Source organism: Petaurus breviceps, unplaced genomic scaffold (genome assembly GCF_028583685.1).
Source record: "Petaurus breviceps papuanus isolate PSGF00001 unplaced genomic scaffold, PetGlider_PUasm1.0 173, whole genome shotgun sequence".
Taxonomy (NCBI): Eukaryota; Metazoa; Chordata; class Mammalia; order Diprotodontia; family Petauridae; genus Petaurus; species Petaurus breviceps.
Genome location: NW_027185759.1, coordinates 10,224,543 through 10,246,618, shown reverse-complemented (window position 1 = coordinate 10,246,618; position 22,076 = coordinate 10,224,543). Strand labels below are relative to the sequence as shown.

At 45.5% G+C, this 22,076-nt stretch overlaps 1 protein-coding gene across 8 annotated transcripts in view; it reads left to right on the top strand.

The window, feature by feature from the left end:
- Nucleotides 1–22,076, top strand: part of FARP2 (FERM, ARH/RhoGEF and pleckstrin domain protein 2) — a 112,695-nt gene that overhangs the window by 534 nt on the left and 90,085 nt on the right. For 2 of the 8 annotated variants that reach the window (XM_069083367.1, XM_069083360.1), the window contains exons 1-3: nt 447–575; nt 1,884–2,010; nt 11,315–11,546. In XM_069083367.1, the coding sequence (XP_068939468.1) occupies nt 11,343–11,546 (204 nt within the window). In that variant the 5' untranslated portion in view covers nt 447–575; nt 1,884–2,010; nt 11,315–11,342. Of the gene's footprint in view, nt 1–446; nt 576–1,883; nt 2,011–11,314; nt 11,547–18,779; nt 19,118–22,076 lie in introns of those variants that run through there. The other 6 variants (XM_069083362.1, XM_069083361.1, XM_069083363.1 and 3 more) reach the window with 4 other exon arrangements.

The following is a 22,076-nucleotide window of genomic DNA, read 5'->3' as shown; positions in this document are numbered from 1 at the left end:
GCGGGACGCCTCCCGCGCCCCCCGCTGCCCTCGGACCCGTTCCCGTGGTTTGGCCGCCTCAAGCAGCCCTGGGGTCGGAGGGGCAGGTGCGCTCGGGCTCTGCTTCCAAGTCCCGGGCTGGGGCAGGTGGCGCCGTGCTCTCCTCTCGCATAGCTGCGGCTCCTCTCTTCCCTCTCCCCGGCTCAGGCTCCGAATCCCCTGGCCTCCCCCGCCCCCAGCTCCAAGAGCCAAGGAAGCAGGCTCCCCCCGCCCGCCCCACTCCCAAGACGCCTCCGGGCTCCGGGCAACGAGCCGCGGACCGCGGCCTGGCCCCGCCTCTCTCCGTGGAGTTCACCAATCAGAGGCCGAGCTCCTCTTTCCTGGCAGGGCTCCCGGCGAGTCCCCGCCCTGCGTTCACGAGGGCCAATCGGAGGGCGGTCCGCGGGGGAGGGGGCGGGGCCGGGCGCGCGCCTAGCCGTGCGGCGCCCGCGAGGGGCCAGTTGGCAGTTGGGAACTGGGACGCCCCGGAGGCGGTGGCGGCCGTGAGGGAGCAGGGCGGCGGCGGCGGTCGTGCGGGGAGTGGGACGCTCGGCAGGGTGAGCGGACAGCGAACGGAGCGCCGGGCCGGGGCAGGAACGGGTCGCCTGGGGCTGAGTAGGGGCGCGGGGGGGGGGGGGGGGCGGGCTCGGGACGGGCCGAGCCGTGGCGATGGGGGAGGGGAGGGGCCGCGAGCGCGCGGGCGGGGGAGGACTGCGCTTGCGCGCTCCCGCACCTCCTGCCCCTCCTCCCCGGCCCCTCCTGGAGCCACCGCCGGGCATCCCCTGCCGTGACCGCGGGCGGGCCGAGCCGAGGCCCCCCAGCCCGCAGGCCTCCCCGAGCCCCTCCAGTCCAGCCTTGGTGGGGCTGAATCCCGAGAAATAGGGCTTGAATCCCGAGCCTCGGCTTCCCAACACCGCGCTCCTCCGTGGCACCTTGTCTTTCTCCCTTAAGACACAGATGGGGAAACTGAGGCCCCGCGGGCCCTGGCTGGCCGGACTTGGGGGGGGGGGCGTCCCCGCCCCGGAGCCCTCACCCCGCTCCCGCTGCTGGTTTCTCCCAGGCCCCCACTCCCCAGATAAGCCGGGGCCCCCTTCCCGGAGCCCGCAGCGGCTTCAGGATGGGGTGGGTGCTGGGCTGACCGTGGCACGGACCCGCGTGGCTTCAGACACGCGTGCTGAGGACAGCGGCGGGCTCCTTGGAGCTTGCGGGCCAGTACCTGCTAGCTCTCGATCCTGGTTTCACTGCCGCACTTCTGTGTTTAAGCGGTTACTCTGTAAAAGCCGGTTTTACTGAAGATCCACCGGGGAGGGAGGGTAGCCAGGTGTCCGGCCGCGCTCTGCGGCCTCCGAGCGTTTGCCTGGTGGCTTTGGGGAAGGGTCTCGGCAAAGGCAGGGACAAAGTGCTGCCTTCCATGTGGTCACCGGGGGCCCCGCCGGGGAAGCCCCCACACAGCTCTCCCCAGGTGGCAGAGGGCCGTAAAATAAGTCCTGTACGTCCTTCACTACCTCCCTGCCTTCCCAGAGAGAAGCAGTGATGAAAACAGACCAGAACAAACCCAGAACTGAAGATGTTATTGAAAGAAAAATAAAAGGGGGGGAAATGGTCAAGAGAAATGTAGTTGTGCACGTTTTGTTTCAAGCACATGGGTACTTTAAGAAGGCAGGCAGAGTGAGGGGCATCGAGCTCTGGGGGATGTACTGGAGAGACACCATCGGGTCGCTGGGCTCAGGGGTGTTGGACCAAATGACTCTGATGTCTTAGTGAGAGATTCTAGGAGGCACTTTTGTGTCTCCTGTGTCGCCAAGCAGAGTGCGTTGCACGTGAGAAATGCCCATAAAATGTGTGAATCAATTATTTAATCACAGAATCTCAGAGCTGGAAGGGACGTCAGAGGCCTTCTGGTGCCTCCTCCCGGAAGCAGCAGGTCCACCTGACGAGTGAACAGCCAGCCTTTGCTTGAAGACAAGTCCCCAGTGCAATGCCTTGCACATGGTAGGTGTTTGTTAAATTAACTCAAATGAACTGAGAAGGACCAAGGGGGTAGGGGAGGGTGGGAAGAGGCCAGGGTGGCCCTATGGTGGTCACAAAGGCTTCACCCTCACCATGGTTACAGTGTGACATAATCTCCAGATCTTCCCAGCCCATACTGGAACAAAACTCCCTGTCTGGAGACCTGTCACCAGGCCCCCCGACCTTCCCCCAGGCCCGGACTGCTCTTGAATCTGCCCTCCAAGGCCAAGCTCCACATGACAGCTCTCCTTCACGACATACATCCTCAGTCCTTTTGGCCAATCTACGCTTGGCTCAAGGCCCTGAACACGGAAATTCAGATGTGATCTAACCTGGAGGGCACATAGCAAGGCTGTGTCCTCACTTCTTGTAGACAGTAAACCTCTCAGCTGTATGTAGTAGGCCAAGCTCATGTTGGATTTCTAGGCTACTGCAGCACATTACTGACACACTAGGAGCCTGCTGGCCATTTACACCCACTCCCCGACTAGGCAGGCCACCATCTTGTATTGATAAAATTGGGAAAAGGGGGGAAGGGAATAGACATTTATAAAGCACCTGCTGTATATGAGACACTGTGTGCTAAGAACTTTACAGATATTCATTTGATTCTCACAACAACCTTGTGAGGCAGGTACTGTTATTATCCCTGTTTTACAGTTGAGGCAAACAGATTGAATGACTTGCCTGGGATCAGACAGCTGGTAAGTGCCTGAGGCTAGATTTGAACTCAGATCTGCCTGATTCCAGGCCCAGCTCTACTGGCTCTGCCAGTTAGGTGAAGCCAAGTATATATTTTCCCCCCTTTTTAGTTTTTTGTCTTTTTTGATTTGGTTCAATTTTTTATTGCCTCAGTCATACAGTGTGATTTTTTGTGAGTTGAAAATTTAATAAGCTTGCCATCTATGTCCTTGTCCCATTAATTGATTAAAAATGTTGAGCAACACTGGTTGTATACTCTAGAGCTAGATAACCAAGTGGCAGAGTAGATAGAGTATTAGATTTGGAATCAATAAGAACTGATTTTGAATCCTCCCTTAGCTATGTGAACTTGGACAAATCACTTTATCTCTCCATGCCTCAGTTTCCTTATTTGTAAAATGAGGGTAGTAGACTTATTTTCTTTCTCACAGGGTTGTGGTAGTATTAAGTGAAATTATATATGTAAAGCACTTTGCAAATCTCATAGTTGGGAGTGTATGTGTGTTGATTGTTGTGGTTAGAGACTTTGCAAATTGATATTAAATCATTAATCCCAAATTTCTTTGATTTACTTTTTTTTTTTTTTTTTTTTTTTTTTTGCTTTTTGGAGGGCAGTTGGGGCTAAGTGACTTGCCCAAGGTCAGATGGCTAGTTTTTGTGTTAAGTGTCTGAGGCCGGCTTTGAACTCAGGTCCTCCTGATTCCAGGGCCTGTGGTCTATTCACTGCGCCATCTAGCTGCCCCATTCGATTTACATTTTACACCATGTTTTAGAAATCCAAACCTTGTTTTCTGGCACCATTTTTATCTCCAATGGCCATTCCCTTCCCAAGTTTGCTTTTCTCTTTGGAAGAGTTTCTTGTTCAAGTTGTACAGCAATGGTTGTTTTAGATTCTTGCTGGCCTGTTCTGTCATTCTTGTCCGTGTGATTCATCAGAAGAGGGTCTAAGTTAGCAGGTGTTAGCAGCCTTGGGAAGCTTGTCACCAGGGTATCCCAGTAGCCTTCCTCGGACTTGGCCTGAATGGTCTTACCGTCTTTCCTCTGAGGACAAGCAGCTGTTCCTTCCTTAGAGGCCTCAGCTTCCTTCTTGTTGGGGCTCTACTCAGAAGCATGGGCTATCTCTTCCTTCTTCCTCTTACTCTGTGCCTCATCCTTCCCTGCTCCAGTTTTTTTCAGGCGGTTCAGGTGGTGCTTTTACGTCTCCAGATCCTTTTTGAAACCATTCCTCTTGGTTTGAATGAAAATGTTCTTCTATGGGATAACCTGAAGAAGGGGAGCTGCTTGGCCTTCCCTTCTCAGCCACAGGCCAGCTTGCCCTTGGAGCATTAATCCTGCTTTGGTGTGGATCATATAAGGAGAGAGTGAGTAGAGTTGGAGCTTTAAGAAATCTTACAGGTCATTGAATCCAGCCCCCTCATTTTACAGAGGAGAAAACTGAGGCCCAGGAGAGGCCTGCCCTTCCCAGGGCAAGGAAAGAATCAAGTTCTGATCCAATTCCAAACTCATGTTGTTGAGCACTTAAATATCTGGTTGGCTTCACTTATTTTGGGCTCTTTTTTCCTCCTGTGACTGCCCCTGCACTGGTTACTGGGTCAGCTGCTGCTCATGTGTCTCTCTTCCCTTGCCTCATGCTGTCTGGTGGTTTTTCACCCTGTATCTTTCCTTTGGTACAAACTGCTTTGCCGTTTTGGTGCCTAGACACTACTTAGGTTTAGGAATGTTATACACAAGGATGTAGGCTGTAGATACAAGATGCTGATGAGTGACTCTTGTCACCAGGAGGGTAGACAGGAGACACCAGCCAAGCACCTTCTGCAGTGGGACAGGGACTCTTCGAGTGGCAGGAAAGAGGCAGGCCTGGTAAGGGGCACCTCTCTCCCAGAGAAGCACAGAATGAAAGATTTTGTAACTATTCTCCAAAACTAATGTAGAGTATATTTCTGAAAATGTGTATTCATGAAGTTATTGGTAATTGTTGTCTTCATCACCACCTTGTGGTATAGTGGATAGAGAACAGAAATGAGTAGTTGGGGAGAGATCTGTATTCGACCCCTCCAGCCCTTTACTCAGCTGAATGATAATTGGACAAGTCACTAAATCTCTATCTTCTGTCCTCTCCTCATCTGTGGATTGGAACAGTAACACTGATGGTGCCTGTATCCCAGGGTTGGTGGGATGTTCACATTTGAGGTTTGACGATTGTAGGAATGTCAGCTACACGTATATCTTCAAGAAATGTTCAGGGGGCGGCTAGGTGGCACAGTGAATAGAGTACCGGCCCTGGAGTCAGGAGGACCTGAGTTCAAATCTGGCCTCAGACACTTAACACAAAAACTAGCCATGTGATGTTGGGCAAGTCACTTAATGCCATTTGCCCTCCAAAAAGCAAAAAAAAAAAAGTCTTAACAAGAAATCTGTGATAAGAATGAAGGTGTTGCCTTGTAGTCTAAATACTCCCTGAATTTGATAGGAGCAGCATAAATCAACAAGGGTGGGGAGAGACCTGAAATACCATGTAATGAAGCCTGTAACATGTTTGATTTGATTAAGTCTGATTAAAAACTTAGGTTACTCTATTTCCATTTTCGGCTCTACATTTTTGCTTTCTGTGTTAGTTACACGATTGCTTCCTACAGAGGCATCATTTAGGACCCAGAAGCTCCTGATTTCTCTTTTGATCACCTTTTGGAAGGCTATTAGGGCCTGCCTTCTTCAGTGCAGTTTTGCCAGTGGGGGCTATCATTGGAAAGACCTGGTCCTGAGGCAGGACTCTGGCTTCACCACACTCCATACTACCCAGTGTTTTTTTTTTTTAATTTTAATTTTTAAAATTGTAAACTGTAAAGTGCAGCAAACTGGTAACTGCCCCCATTTTTATAGGGAGCATCTAAGCCAGCTTCTCCAGCTTATGTGCTCACAGGCTTTTTTTAATGTGCTACCATTTAAGGCTCCAGGGTATGTTTTCTCTTTCTGCTCATTTCCTTAGGTATTTATTTTTGTAGCTCTTCTTATCTTAAAGCTGAAGTGAAAATTTCTGCTAAATAATTACTGGATGGTATCAGAAAGCAAACTCTGTTTCACAGGATATAGCAGAGCCATTCGCTGGTTCAGTGCATGATCGTATGGAATGGGTAGTGGCCTCATTCTGACATGGACTAGCCATGTGACCCTGGGCAAGTCTTATATCCTCTCTGAACTTGAGGATTCTCATCTACAGAATGGGACTGTGCTAACTCTCCAGGGTGGTTATGGGGAAAGGGTTTAGTATACCTGAAAGTGCTCCAGAAACAGCAGCTTAGGAAGATGGTGAAGATGAGAACCTGCATCCCAGTCATTTATATGGGTCATCATCTTGGAAATGGAAGAGCGCCAGAGTTGCTTTTTCCCAGAGTGTTTCTGGCTGGAGAACAGTGTTCTTCCCCTTTTCCTTTTGGACCCCTTGACCAGTGGGCTGGTGAAGCCCAGAGTCCCTTCTCAGAATGAAGTAAAATATGTAGGATTACAAAGGGAACCATTCCTATTGAAATACATTCACTAGACTATTAAAAACCAAATTCGTAAACCCCAGATTAAGAACCTCAGGGTTAGATGACACTCACTTGGATTGAATTTTGCCTTTTAGAAAGGAGTGGGAAACTATAGACAGTTTGGCTTCAGTTTACAATATGCTTTGAAAGTAAAGTTTGTTAGCTTAGTTGATGGGGCTAATGAGAAAAAAGTATAGCATATTTCCTAAATAATCCTTTCTTTAAAGCATCCTCATCTATCCCTGTGTTGGCTCAGTGACAGAGAACAAGACCCTCCATCTCTGGGCTCTAGGCTTTTCCCCCCCACCTTGTGCCTGGAATACTTTCCCTCCTCATCTCTGCCTCTTGCCCTCTTTGGCTTCCTTGAACTCCCAAGCTAAAATCCCACCTTCACCAGGGAGCTTTTCTTGATCCCCTTTCATTTGGTGTCCTCCCTCATTTGATTATTCCTGGTTTATCTCAGACATAACTTGTTTGTATATAATTGTTTGCACCTTAGCAGGACTCTAGGCTTCTTCCCCCTACTACAGGCGTGCCTTGGAGCAAGAATGTGAATGGGACATGGGATCCCTAGTATAGGAACACAGGTTAGGAATGTGAGCTCCCCAGTGATGGATCTCCACTTTTGGGCTGGGGATGAAGATCCATGGCTTTCCACTTTACTCCTTGGAGGCCATGTAGACCATGAGGTCTGCTACACGGTTGCTATAATCATACTCATTGTCATCCCAGGAAATGAGCTTGACAGAATGGTCATTGAGGGCAATACCAGCGCCAGCGTCAAAGGCAGAAGAGTGAGTGTGGCTGCTGAAGTCACAGGATACAACCTGGTCCTCTGTGTAGCCCGAGATGCCCTTCAAGGGTCCCTCTGATGCTTGCTTCACCACTTTCTTGATATCATCATATTTGGCAGATTATTCCAGATGGCAGGTTAGATCCACAGCAGATACACTGGCAGTAGGAACATGGAAGGCCATGCCTGTAAGCTTCCCATTAAGTTCAGGGATGACCTTGTTTGCAGCCTTAGCAGCACCAGTGGAAGCAGGGATGATGTTTTGGGCAGCACCACGCCCATCATGACACAGCTTTCCAGAGGGGCCATCTACTGTCTTCTGGGTAGCAGTAATGGCATAGACTGTAGTCATGAGTCCTTCCTCAATGCTAAAGTTGTCATGAATGACCTTGGCCAAGGGGGAGAGGCAATTGGTAGTGCAGAAAGCATTACTGACAATCTTAAGGGAATTATCATATTTCTCATGGTTCACTTCCATGACGAACATTGGGGCATCAGCAGAAGGGGCAGAGATGATGACCCTCCTGGCTCCACCCTTCAAGTGAGCCCAGCCTTTTCCATGGTGGTAAAGACTCCAGTGGACTCTACAACATACTCGGCTCCATTTAATATCTGTGAGATCCCGTTCCTGGAAGATGGTAATGGCTTTTCCATTGATCACCAGCTTCCCATTCTCAGCCGTGACAGTGCTCTTGAATTTGCCATGAGTGGAATCATATTGAAACATATAAACCATGTAGTGGAGGTCAATGAAGGGGTCATGATGGCCGCCGTGTCTACTCCAGCTGAGGTGAATGCAGCCTTGCTCACGAGGCACCCAGTACGGCCAAATCCGTTGACTCCGACCTTCACCATCTTGTTTCAGGGATGCGACTTAAGCAGCAGAACCGGGCACCGAGCTTGGGAGAAAGGCCTGGGTTTCTTGAGAGCAAGGATTGTCTTTTGCATTTCCTCGTATTCCCAGTGCTTAGCATATGGCTCACAGTAAACATTTGAAAGGCTGCAAACTGGGCTGTCCTGACTCTCTTGTGGACAGGCTCTCTTGCCCCACACCACACGGCCTCTCTCACTTCTGCCTCAGAAAAGGTTAGCTCCCAGGTAGACAGATCCTTGTGTGGCAAGTTTACTTCCCCTGTTCTGCTGAGGGCCCTTCAGGGAGCTTTATCTATCACTGTCCCGCTCAGTTCTGTCACCCGAAGAGCTTAATGCATCCTGATGAATGACTGGGAGCTTCTATTGACAGGGATGCATTACCTAACAACTCATTCAGAGAGAGCATACAGGGGCTCAAGGCAGAGCTTTTCTTTGTAAATGTCTGCCTTCCGGGGGCTGTATTTCTGAATTCTTTGAACATGAAAGCTGTTTGGAAACGTGTCTTTCTGCTGTAGCATGCCCAGATGTATATTGAGTACCTACTGCTCAGTACTGAGACTGTCTAGTCAGTCAGTAGGAAGCATCTTCTGGGTGCTTGCATGGTGCAAGGTACATGGCCCAGCTGCCCTTCCCCTCCCCAATCACCCTGTTTTAGTTGATATTTACTTCTGCTCTCTACTTGTTTCTCCCATAGAGTATAAGCCCCTCAAGGGCAGGGATTGTTTTATTTTAGTCTTTGTGTCTCCAGCACCAGGCATAGCCTTTTATAAGGATTTGTTTATTGAATGAGTATGACATGAGATCCAAGTTAAGGGTTGGAGTAAAAATCGAGTCTAGATGAAAAGCTAAAATCTGTGTTTCATCAAGAGTATAATGGTATTAAAGAAGCTAGTGAGGACTGCTGAGAGGTTATCTGCTTTGGAAGGTGCTTGAGACTCAGTGAAAGAGCTGTGTCCGGTGGTTATTAGGAGCCCCATGACCAGAGGTGTAATCCAGATGCCTAAGTGAACAGAATCATCTGACCATCTGTAGCAGCAAGCACCCCAAGCGTCTTCAGGGTTTGCTACCAATACAGGTTCTTGGATCTGCTTTGTTAAAGGAAAGCAACTCAAAATGGGTTAACAAGCTTACTTTAATCAGTCAGACATATATCGTTTACCTTGTTCAGGGGAAAAGGTCAGCACCCCGAACTTCAAAGTATACAGAATTATCAAGACAGAAACAGATCAAGTAGACAGATTTCCAAACTGTCCAACCATTACATCCATACCCAGTCAACATCTGGATTTCCACATCTGGGTTTTTCAAAGCCGGGGGGGGGGGGGGGCCGGGAACCCCATACTCCAATTAAAATCACAGAACACTTCTCAAAGTGAGCCCCAAAACAAAGCCTCACATCAGGGCTTATATAGCTTTCTCCTGGCTCAGAGAATGTAACAACCTTCTGGACCCACTGGCCAATCAAGAAGTATCTACTGAAAAACAAGCCTCCCACCCCAGGCTCCAGGTGCACTTTAGCCTAGGGGCAGGGAAGATCTTTAAATTTGCATTTCCATTACACCATCCCATTGAAAAACTTAACTGGAATAATTGAGGCTGGGAGAGGCCATCCCTCTCCATGACTTTAATTACATAATTTGGTGCAGAGAACATCAGGTCAGTTATTTCCCTTTTCTTGGCATCTGGTAGAATTATTCTTCCTACTTTGAATAGCATTCTCTTCCTGGTAGTCAGCCTACAGATGGGAAGTATTTTTGTAAATGCTTCTGACTTGGCATCATCAACCCAGTTAAGGTTGGGGGTGGGGATGGTATATGTGTGTGTATGTACGCATGTATACGCAAATGTATGTGCCTCCTCCCCTTTGGCAAGGAGGGGAATCCACTTTCAGATTTATGTCACCTAGAACAGGGCAAAACATAACACTGGGGGCATTTTAAGGTTGACAGACGTGGATGTTGTGGGTCTGTTTAAAGAAGACAAGCTAAAATATGTGCACTATAAAAATAGGGTTATTCGTTCATGTTGGTGTATCTGTTTTCCCTTTGGTATTCTTTACAAGAGCAGATTTCCCCAAAATGCTTCATAAGCTTCACATGCATTTATAATCACAACAAACCTTGTTTTGCATAACAGTCACATACCACTTATTTTCAGTAGAGATATGTATGTATACACACAATGTGTCTTTGACAAATGAACTTCTTAGAGATGGTTACTTAAATATACTATACTTATGACTTTGGGTACTTCTCAGTTTGCTTTTTTTTTTGGAGGGGGGAAGGCAGGGCAATTGGGGTTAAGTGACTTGCCCTAGGTCACATGGCTAGTAAGTGTGTCAAGTGTCTGAGACCGGATTTGAACTCAGGTCCTCCTGACTCCAGGATTGGTGCTCTATTAACTGTGCCACCTAGCCACCCCCTCAATTTGATTTTTTTTAATATTCATTTTTAAATTTTGAATTCAAAATTCTCTCCCTCTCTCCAGTATACTCTACCTATTGAAAAGGCCAGTAATGTAATACTCATTATACATATGAAGTTCTGCAAAACATATTTCCATGTTAGGTTACAAAACAAATAAAAAGGAGAAGGGAAAGAAAATTGAAGAAAAGGGGGAAAATATGCTTCACTTTACACTCAAGAGGTCATCAATTCTCTCTCTGGAAGTGGATGGCATTTTTCCTCTGGAACAGTTGTAGATCATTGTATTGATCAGAGTAGCTGAGACTTTGACAGTTGATTATCTTTACAATATTGCTATGACTGTACAGTGTTCTCCTGGTTCTGCTCATTTCTTTTTACATCAGTTCACATCAATCTTTTCACGTTTTTCTGAACCCATCCTTGTCTTGTATAGTACAATAAATACATTCGTATACCACAGCTTGTTCAGTTGTTTGCCACCTGATGAGCATCCCTTCAATTTCTGATACTTTGCCACCACAAAAAGAGCTGCTATAAGTATTTTTTGTCCATGTAAGAGCTTTTCCCTTTACTTTGATCTTTTTGATCACTGTAGTGTGGTATGGCTAGGTCAAAGGGTATGCACAGTTTTATAGTCCTTTGGGCAAAGTTTCAGGTTGTTCTCTACCACAGTTGGACCGTGACAAACAATTTTTAAAGTGCCATGCTATGCACTGAGAATACAGAGGGAGTAACAACCCAGTTCCTGCCCTTAAGGAGTTTATGAGGTACTGGGGAGGGGAGAGATTGGAGCTGGAGAGGAATATAGCATGGACTCATCATTTTGGTGCAAGGAGGGAGACAGAGCGAGCACTGGATGTAATGAAAATACATATGATATTCTAGTGTAATTTGAATATCTTGATATTTGGTCCTCATAGTAATTAGGCATTTTGGTGTTTTCTCCCCTCCCCCCTTTCTTTTAGTGATTTCTGTACTCCTTGCTGTTGAATCATGGGGGAAATTGAAGGAACTTATAGAGTCTTGGAGACTCCAGGAAGCCGACTGGGGGGCCTGAATCACACTGGGGTCAGCACTCTGGAACCAGGGCAAAACCTGTCCTCAGCCATGGTGAAGACATCTGCCAAACTGCAAGAGAAAGACCTTGCTATCAAAGTCAAGTTGCTGGACAACGCCATTGAGATTCTCCATGTGGAGGTGAGAGTGACTGGGGGGTGGGTGTTGGCAGTGAGGGGGTGCTGCTTTTCTACTTGCTTAGGACTTTGTAGGCTTTGTTGGTATTGTTGAATGGGAAGAGTATTTGGTGATACAGACGTGAAAATGCCTGGAAGCAGATGACCTTCTAAATCTGGGAGAATAAACCTAGAAGCTTCTTGTCTACTCTCTTCTCTGTTTTTCCAATTCTTTTGCATAACTTTGATCATATGCCATCAGAATGGTATAGAACTATGGATAGAATTGTGCTAGTGAATCAGTGGCCTCTGGGTGCTCCTCTGGGGATGGGGTCAGCTAGCTAGCTTTGGAAGGTTTTTACCACTCTCTCCATCATAAGAGATGATTATAGATCCCAGAGGGTTAGAAAAAGGACATTATTCTTATTTGTTGAATGCTGTCACAGCTGAATGAGAATGAGGGTTCTGTTCTTTTTCTCAAGTTTTTAAAATGGCTTTTAGGAGGTCATGCTGAGGTGTTTTTGATCATAGGGACAGATGAACAGGGACATGAATGGATTCTGAAGAAATTTCTATCTCCAGGAGCTTTTCTGGAAGAGTAAAGAGAAGGGCTGATTGGACTGTAGGAGGGACTCGGAAGAGTAGAAATGGCCCTAGAATGTGCTGCTGCTATTCCCTCAGGGATGTCTGGGATGTCGCCTCAGGAGAAGGGACACTTAGAATGGGCTCTTGAGGCTTTTCCCTTGAATTCATTTCGTGGATCGAGTTGAGTCCTTGAAAGACCTGCTTGCCTTTGACCAGCTTCAGAGCTGTTAGAGCAAAGGCTGGAGATGTGTTCTTTTATGCTGGGAAAAGGGATTTGAACTGATAATCAAGCCTCATTCTGCTGTTATAAAGGTAATTGGGATTAGCAGGCAACTGTCTTACATCGGGGAGCTGTGAGCATTTGAGGAAAAAGGAAAAGGGCACTGAGAACAGGCCATCCCCTTTTAAACAGCTGGCACGGAGCCTTTTGAAGGGGGGCTGCTTGCTGACTTCCAGATGCTTTGAGAGACCCAAAGTAATGGGAGTGGATTGGATGCTGGCAGAAAGATCAGGGTTCAAGGCCTGCTTCTGGCCCTGGGGAGCTGTGGGACAGATCTATGAAATGGGGGTTATATAGCACTGGGTGCAGTGCTCAGGGTGGTAGACTCAAAGCTCCTTGTACAGGACACTGGGAGCCCCTGCTGGCTCTGTCTGAAGTAGGCTCCTGGTCACCTTGCATCCCCAGAGCTGCTTTTGCCCACATCCAGACAGTCCTGACAAAAAGCCTGGAATTGAAAGTCACAAAAGCTGGGTTCAGATGATGGCACGGGGTGCCCAGGGGCAAGTTCCTTCTCTTCCCTGGGCTGAAGTTTCTTCTTCTGAAAGGGAGGAGGTTGGACTGGCTGGTGTGTGTGGGCCCTTCTGACTCGAGATCTTGGTGACCTTAAGCACCACGCTACAGTTAGTATGTTCGTTTTTTTTTTTTCAAATGCTTTATTAACTTCTGATTTACATCATTCATTTTTGCCAGATTTTGAGTTACAAATTTTCTCCCCGTTTTTTTCCTACCCACCGCCCCAAAATAGTAGTCCCACAGGATATCCCCTCCTCCAATCTGTTCTCTCCCATATTTTCTCCCACAGCCCTTTCGACTTTACCAGTGGATCTCTATACCCCAGTGCCTGTACATCTTATTTCCCAATTACATGTAAAATGGTATTAATGATAGTATATATATATTTGAATATTTGATTTTAAAACTTTGAATTCCAGATTCATTCCCTTCCTCCCTTGTCACCCACCCTTACTGGGAAGATAAGCAGTTCAGTATAGGTTGTACATGTGTGGCTAATGGAAAACAATAAATAGTAGATATATTGTAAAAGACTGACTATATTTCCCTCCCTCCTATCCCACCTCCCACTTGTTCTATTCTCTACTTTGATCCCATCCCTTTTCAAAAGTGGGTGCTTCCAACTTCCCTCCCCCTCAGCCTGCCCTCCCTTCCATCACCCCCCCTCTGATCCCCTCCCCCCCTACTCTCCTAGAGGGTGAGATACCCTATTTAGTGTGTATTTCATTCCCTCCTCAAGCCAAATTCAGTGGGAATAAGGTTGACCCATTCCCTTTTGCCTTCCTATTCTTCCCCTCCATTGTAACCATTTTCCCTTGCCTCTTCTATATGAGATAGTTTACCCCATTCTGTCTCTCCCCATCTCCTCTTGTTACATTCCTCTCTCACCTCTTAATTTCATCTTTTAAGTATCATCCCTTCCTATTAAATTGGTCCTGTGCCCTCTATCTATGTATACCAGGAAACATATATACACACATTCACATATATATTCATATGCCCATATACCCTCATATATATATATATTTCTAATCCCTTTAACTACTGAGAAAAGTTTCATAAGTTACAATTGTTTTTCCATGTAGGAATGTTAATAGTTCAACTTTGATAAGTTCCTTATGATTTCTTTTCCCTGTTTACCTTCTCATGCTTCTCTTGCTTCTTGTATCTGAATGTCAAATTTTCTGTTCAACTCAGGTTTTTTTCATCAAGAATGCTTGAAAGTCCTCTATTCCACTGAATGACCATATTTTCCCCTGAAACATGATACTCAGTTTTGCTGGGTAGGCGACTCTTGGTTTTAATCCCAGCTCCTTTGACCTCCGGAATATCATATTCCAAGCCCTTCGATCCCTCAGGATAGAAGCTGCCAGATCCTGGGTTATCCTGATTGTGTTTCCACAATGTTCAAGTTGTTTCTTCCTGGATGCTTGTAATATTCTCTCCTTAATCTGGAAATTCCGGAACCTGGCTATAATATTCCTAGGAGTTTTCTTTTTGGGATCTTTTTCAAGAGGTGATCAGTGGATTCTTTCAACCTCTGTTTTGCCCTCTGGTACTAAAACATCAGGGCAGTTTTCTTTGAGAACTTCCTGGAGGATGATTTCTAGGTTCTTACTTTGGTCATGGCTTTCAGGTAGTCCAATAATTTTTAAATTATCTCTCCTGGATCTGTTTTCCAGGTCAGTGGTTTTTCCCATGAGATATTTCACATTGCCTTCTATTCTTTCATTTGTTTGGATCTGTTTAACAGCATCTTGATTTCTCATAAAGTCATTAGCTTCCATTTGCTTCAATCTAATTCTGAAGCAATGATTCTGCTCGTTAAGCTTTTGAGATTCTTTTTCCATCTGGCAAATTTGGCTTTTTAAGGCATTCTTCTCCTCATTGCCTTTTTGAGCCTCCTTTGACATTTGAGTCAGTCTGTTTTTTAAGGTATTATTTTCTTCAGTCAGGCTGTTGACTCTCATTTCATAATTTTCTTGCATTGTTCTCATTTCTCTTCCCAGTTTTTCCTCCACTTTTCTTTATCTGTTTCTTAAGGTCCTCTATGGCCTGTAACCAGCTTGTATTTTCCTTTGAAGCTTTTGGTGCAGGAGTTCTGACTTCACTGTCTTCCTCCTCTTCCATGCTTTGCTCCTTTTTGTCCCCAAAATAGGAGTCTAATGTTGGAATCTTCTGTCTGCTTTGTTTCCTTTGCCTGGTCATGTTGCCCCTCAGTCACTTGACCCCTAGGCTTTTTGCCACAGCAGGACTCTGCCACCAGACAGGGGAGCTTTTGTCCCAAACACTGGGGTTTTCTCAGCTGCCGGAGGTATTAGATGGGTGCCCTCTCTGGGGTCTCAACATGCTCTGGCAAGCTGGACACATACCCCAAAACCTCCACCCTAGACTGCAATCCAGATCCAAGCAGGTTAAAAGCAAAAGCGATTACTCCTCAGACTGGTGCTTGGTCCCCCTACACTCTGCAGGCCAGGAGCTGAAGCTGCCACGTGGAGCTGGCTAGTTGTGCTGGCGTCTCAGCGGCTTCTTGCCCCAGGGGCAAAAGCCACGCACTCCCACTTACTGGGTCCCAAAGTCCACACTGCACTGACCTCTCACTTTGTCCTTTGCATCTATGTGTTGATAAATCTGGAAATGGCCACAGCTGCTGCTGATCTGGAGTCCCTCCTGCCCGGCAGCTGGTCAGACCCGCAGGGCATGGGGCAGGGCGTGGGGCTGGGCTTGGCTCCCAGAGCACTGCACTGGCTGCTTCCTGCCAGCCTGCCGAGCTGTCCTCAGTGGAAGGTTAGCTTCTCTGTGTCATTTTGTGGGTTCTGCAGCTCCAAAGTTTGTTCAGAGTCCCCTTTTTTCAGTGTGTTCATTTTGTATTCTAGCAGATGAGGTAACGTTCCTGATTTCATTTTTTATTATGTGACCTTAAGCTTACTTGCAGGTTAATCTGGTTTTTCTTCTCTTGTTCACCTCTAATTAATGCAAACTCTTAGTAGGAAGAGGAAAAAAAGCCCAGGTGTGGGATATCTAGATCATAAGCAATCTAGAACTCTCCAGAGAGACTCCCTTGGCTTGTGCTGTGGCTTATCTGGGCTGGAGTGGCGCCTCTGCAGGTGGGGTTTCTGTGCAGATTTCCAAATACTTAGAGACCTTATTGGACTTGAGGATTTATCAACTCCGTTCATCAAACTTCAAGATAATTGAGTTTTTTCATATAAATGGCAAAGTTTGGCAGAAACTCAGGAATTTCATCTAACCAAGTTAGGTCTTTGATGATTTGCTAGAAAGAGAGCTAAATTACCCACATTTTACTTCTTGAAAACACTGCAATTGCAAATTGCTGAACTCAGCTGCCTCCTGCCCCCTTGCTTTATTCTTGATTTACTTGCTGGCCGGAGGAAGACCACTGGCTGACAGTTAGAGGCTGCCTCTTGCCTGGTAGGATGTGCCCAAAAGTGGAGTGCTGAGCTCTCAGACTTCTGCTAGAAGCCTGCTTCATGCCATCCTTGCCCTCAGAACAGAGGGGCTTTTTCTGTCGTTCTGGACACTTGAGGGTTTGCTCTTGAGAAGCTGTGCCAAAGTCTGTGTCCAAATAGTGATGACAGTTGGTTATCATATATCATTAAAAGAAGAAGAATTTGCCCCAATTCCCAATTTTTTCCTTAACAAAATATGACCAATTTAATGAAATGAAGATGTATTCAGCATTCGTGGTTGATAAATATCAGTGTCATCAAAATGACAATATTAGTGAATTTGATTTACACCAGTTCCCAACCACTGTGAAAGGCTTAGGTAATAAAGCACTTTGTAGACCTCAGAAGGCCTCAGAGTGGCCCCAGTTTTGTTGTGACCCTCCACAAAGCAGCAGACATTTGGTGTGTTGGCACCCCGGGCTCTGTTTAGCTGGCGCCTTCCATATGTTGGCAGACATTAAAAAGAGCACCTTTGTTGTCTTCACTGAGAAGCAAACAGTGAGAAGAGAAAATGTGCATAAAATTGCAATGTTGACAGATGCTTGAAAAAGTTTTCAAAAGTAAATAATTCAGTTGAGCAAGTGTCTGTATGCTTACTCTTGATGGGGCACTTAGGGCCCCAGATGAAGTGGTCCCTGTTCCCTTGTTACAGTTTATGGAAGGAGCCTGGCTCTCAGGCAGAGGATCTAGTTTACATCCTCCCTTTGGCCAGGCACTTGGTGACTGTGGGCAAGTCCTTCACCTTTACCTGGCCACAGTTTCTTTGTCTTTGAAATGAGGCCATTGGACTAGATGCACCCAGAGGTCCCTTCTAGCTCCAGATCTCTGAGGTCAGGCTTGGTCCTCTTGCATACATTAGCTTTGTGACCCTAGTACAGTGCCTTACCCTCTCTGGATGTCCTTCGAGGGCCGTTCCTGCTTGATCTGTGGGCCTCAGTAAACTGAGGATGGGTTTGGGGTTTGCTTTTAGTAAATACCTAACCTAACCTCTTATTGCCATGTTGTCGATCAATTGTTTTCAGTTATGTCCGACTCTTTGTGGCCCCATTTGGGATTCTTTTGGCAGAGATACTGGAGTGGTTTGCCATTTCTTTTCTGGCTCATGTGACAGATGAGGAAACTGAGGCAGACAGGGTTAAGTGACTTGCCCAGGGTCACATAGCTAGTCAGTGTCTGAGGCCAGATTTGAACTCGGGAAGATGGTCTTCCTGACTCCAGGCCCAGCATTCCACACCTCTGGATTTTTTATGCTGGTAGTTGGGTACGTGATTGGCCCTGGGCTTTAGGAAATTTACTCTGGGAAAAGTGATTTTGGTGACAGTAATACTTGAGTATCAACCTATCATCTTTATCATAAGGTTGAAATGAGAGATGGATGTGATAGACTTTGCAAATCTGAATATGCTGTGTAAATATCAACTCTTTGTAGCATCTTCACCACTTCTGGAGAAGCGATTTACCAAAACTTTAAAGCTGTAAAAATAAAGTATACCTTTCATTTGAAAATTTGCAATTAAAAACTTTCTCTTGATGTTACATCTATTAAACCTCTATATATTATTTCTAAGTAATCTAGATACCCAGGATTTTTTAACCATTTGTAATTTTTAAACATGTGTTTCTTGAATCTGATGATTAACCAGGGTTTTGTGAGGTCACAGAATAAGAGAATCAATTTATGATACTTGGTGGTAGTTGAGAGTTGTGTTAGGTGACTTTTTCTTATGTGGATATTTATTCTAATGGGACCTGACCTATGGTCTGAAGAAAACAAAGCCAGAGACATAAGTAGGTTGGAAGGTTCAATGAAGCTGGATTTGTGACTGTATCTTGATTTTACCTTGACCTGAAATGAAATTTGAAATGACTGGGTGCAGTTTTTAGCTTTTTGTGGTCAGGGACCAGTTGTTGGCTCTAATAAAGCCTGATTTGTATATACACTTGACTGAATTCTTTGGTTTTCAAATCAGGAAATTGGCTCCAAATCTGAAAAGTATTTTTTCAGAGTCATAAAGGAAGTAATTTGGAAGCTTGTATATCAGGTTGCGATTTCCTGTGGTTTTAAGATATGTATTAATAATGCTTTGAGTTTGAAGCCACAGTCAGATGTGAAAAAGAGACCCAACACTATCCCGAAATTGGAGGCAGACCATCAGGCTTTGGTGAGACTTTCCTTTAAGATGCAGAGCTATTTGGTGACAATTGTGAAGATTAGAACATTGTAACCTATTTCCTTGCTTCCGAGTGCAAATGGACACGTTTGGGGTGTGTGTCTATTGGGAGCCATTATTTTGAATTTTCTTAAATATTAGCACCATTGAGAAAGTTGTACCTAGACATTCATGGGAGCAGTTTGGAGTAGGTTCTCCAAGTGTTCAGTCTTCCTGTGCGATAACAGCTCTCCTAGAAGTCAGACTTCCTCAGCCAAGGGTGGGGCTTCCACCCCTGAGCAGCTTTTGTTCTGTTTTCTACTCCCTTTGTGGTGATTTGATCGGCTGTAAAAGGCTTACCAGCTTAAATATGGGATAAATAGCAGGACAGATGAATTCTGAATCTTTAGCAGTGCTCTTGGAGTCCTTTAGCTTCTTTTGAGCTGATTCAGCATTTAATGTTTTCAGTCGTGGAAGAAATAGTCAAAATTCCAGACGGAATCATGGCCAGATGTTTGTCATTGCTACCACATGAAGATCTTAAGTAAGGCAAATAAACTGCCCTAGAACTTATTTTTGTCTGCCCTCAGAAGAGAAGGTTAGTAATTCTGCTTCTAAAATTTGAAGATAATAGAGGTGTGTGTTTGGTTTTTTTTTTGAGAAAGCTAGTTAACAGTTCTAGTTATAAACAGATTACTTAATCCTGCCATGGCTTTTCAAAGCATGCTATTTTGTTTGGGGGATTTGGTGGCTTAGTTGAACTTCACTGCCCAGGGATGTGGCAACGTTGGGTGGTGCAGGATAGAAATGTGGATATTTTTATTCTTAGAGAGGGAGGGGTGGGGAGACAGAGAGAAACATCTGCCAAGAGAGTGGAAGAGAAGAGAGAATGAATAGAGACTTTTGGTTGCTGTAAAGTAATTCTGGCCAATGAGAGAGACATTAAACAAGATGAAGAGAAAGAAGGAAATCACACTGCACCATCTGCAGAGATTTAGATACAAATCCGAATACATGATAATCAGTGAAGAGTCAGTGGATGGTCAGATCTCTAGGGGAGGTTTTCTAGGAACAGCCTTTGTTGTTCTGGTTGCACTTACTCTTACAACAGGTGCTCTCCCATCCTCCTCCTCCCCTTATCACCCCCCCCCAATCCTCTCCTCCTGCCATCCTCGTCCCCCTCTTATCCTCATCCCCCACCCCTCTCTCAAACTGAATTCTTAAGTTTCACTGCATTGCAAAGGCAAAGCAAAGGGGAGCTATGTATAATTTATTTTATTTTATTTTAATTTATTTTTAAAATTTATTTAATTTTTTATTTTTATTTATTTTTATTTTGCAGGTAGCAATTATCCTTCAGCCATTTCCAAGCACAAATGTCTCAACTCCCAAACCACTTATATCTTCCCCCTTCCTTCCCTCTCTCCCTCCTTCCTTCTACTTCTTCCCAGAAGGAAAAGTTGAAGCAAAAAAAAGAGGGGCTTAGAAGAAGAAATAGATGGGGGTTGGTATGTGTCTGATGCTTTCCCTTTTCATCAGTAGGTCCAAAGTCTTTCACACGTTAGCTATGCAAAGAAGTATCAAAATAGTTAAATTTCTGGAAATTGTGAAGGTAACTTCTGAAAGAAAAACATTCTTCTATAACAAAAAGCATCTTGTGCGGTTTATCAAGCATTTTAGCCATGCGTCCTTGCTTGCCAAACTTTTAAAAGTGAATGTTCCACATTTACTGCTTCCATTTCTCCTTGAACACACCCTGTAGCCGGCCTGTGGCCTTCCCATTTTTCTGACTTTGAACTCTTGAAGGTCAGCACATCCCCTGCTCAAGCAGCTTTTCTCTAGTCTCATTCTCCTTAACCTTTCCATTGGTATTGAATTTTCACTTCTTCACTCTCCCTCGTTCTGGCCTTTCTTTCTCTTCCCATCTCCTAAAAATGCGTGTTGTTCAGTTTTAAATTCTTGACCTTTTGTGTTCTCTCCATGTTGGCCATAGACAGCATATTCATATCCACAGCTTCAGCTGCCCTTTATGCAAATGACTGCCAAGTTATGCCTCCAGCCCAAACCATTAGCCCCGGATAGAGAGAGGCAGTGTGCTCTGGTGCAAATAAGACTGCCTCCAGACTCTGGGCACTTGCTGCGTGAGTTGCTGGAAGCAAGTCTTTAATCTCTTGTGAGACTCAGTGTCCTCATCTATAAAATGAGGGAGTTGGACTAGTTAGCCTAAGATTCCTTCCAGTTCTAGGTCTAGGATCTTACACTCTCTTATTATCTGTCTATACTTGGTTATGCCACTGTTTGCTGAAACTAAATAGGCCTGAGAGAGATCTGCCCCGAACCCCCAAACTGATGCTCTCTGTTTCCCATTTTGATCAGTAGAATCATTATCCTTCTGTCACCAGGACTCCAGGTCTCGTCGTCATTCAGTCCTGTGTTACTGAGTACTTGTTAACCATCTCTGAGTTGTTGGGTAGGCCTGGCCAAAATGAAAATGATTCTGTTTTTCCCCAAACCTGTCCCTCCTCCAGTACATCTTTCCTCTTACCAAGGTTCCTAATTTTGGAATCATTCCTGATTCTTTCCTATCCCTTGGTCCCTAGATGTAACTAGTTTCCAGGCCTTGCCCATTGTGCCCCCAGCACAGCGCGCGTGCACACACACACACACAGACACACACACACACACACACCGCCCCCCGCCCCCCTTCTGTTCTGCTCCTGGTCCTCATCACCACTTGCCTAGATCACCGTACTAGCCTCTAAATTGGTTTCCTTGCCTCCAGTCTTTCTTTTGCAGTACTCCACACAGCTGCCAAATGGATATTCCTAAAATGTAGCTCTGCCCACCTCCCTGCTACCTCCCCAAACACACTCACAAATCTTGAATGGGCTTCTCTTTTTTCTAGCAAGTTTTCTACAATCTGGCCTCCCCTACTCCCTTTTCAGTCTTGTTACCTCCTTCATGGGAGCCTCTCTGTTCCCATCACATTGCTTTCCTCCATAGCACGTGGGATCTCTTACTTCCCTGCCTTCGTGACTAGATTCCTTAGGTCTGGAATGCACTTCCTCAACTCTCTTTGCATTGGACAGTTCCTCACTTCTTTCTGCTTCCTTCCTCTTGCATTTGTACATGTCGTATCCTTACAATAGAAAATAAGCTTAATTTTTTATTTTTGTGCGTAAAAATATTTATTTGAATAAATGAGTGGAAAAAAATGTTGATTAATTGCTTACTGTGTGCAAAGCACTGTGCTAATGGGTATATGCCTAGGAAAGTCTACAGTTCTTGCCCTCAGCGAGCTCATATTCTAATGGGGGATATTGAGCTACAAATTTTCTCCCCGTTTTTTTCCTACCCACCGCCCCAAAATAGTAGTCCCACAGGACTACTCCCTCCTCCAATCTGCTCTCTCCCATATTTTCTCCCATATCCCTTTCGACTTTTCCAGTGGATTTCTATACCCCAGTGCCTGTATATCTTATTTCCCAATTACATGTAAAATGGTATTAATAATAGTATATATATATATATATATATATATATATATATATATATAT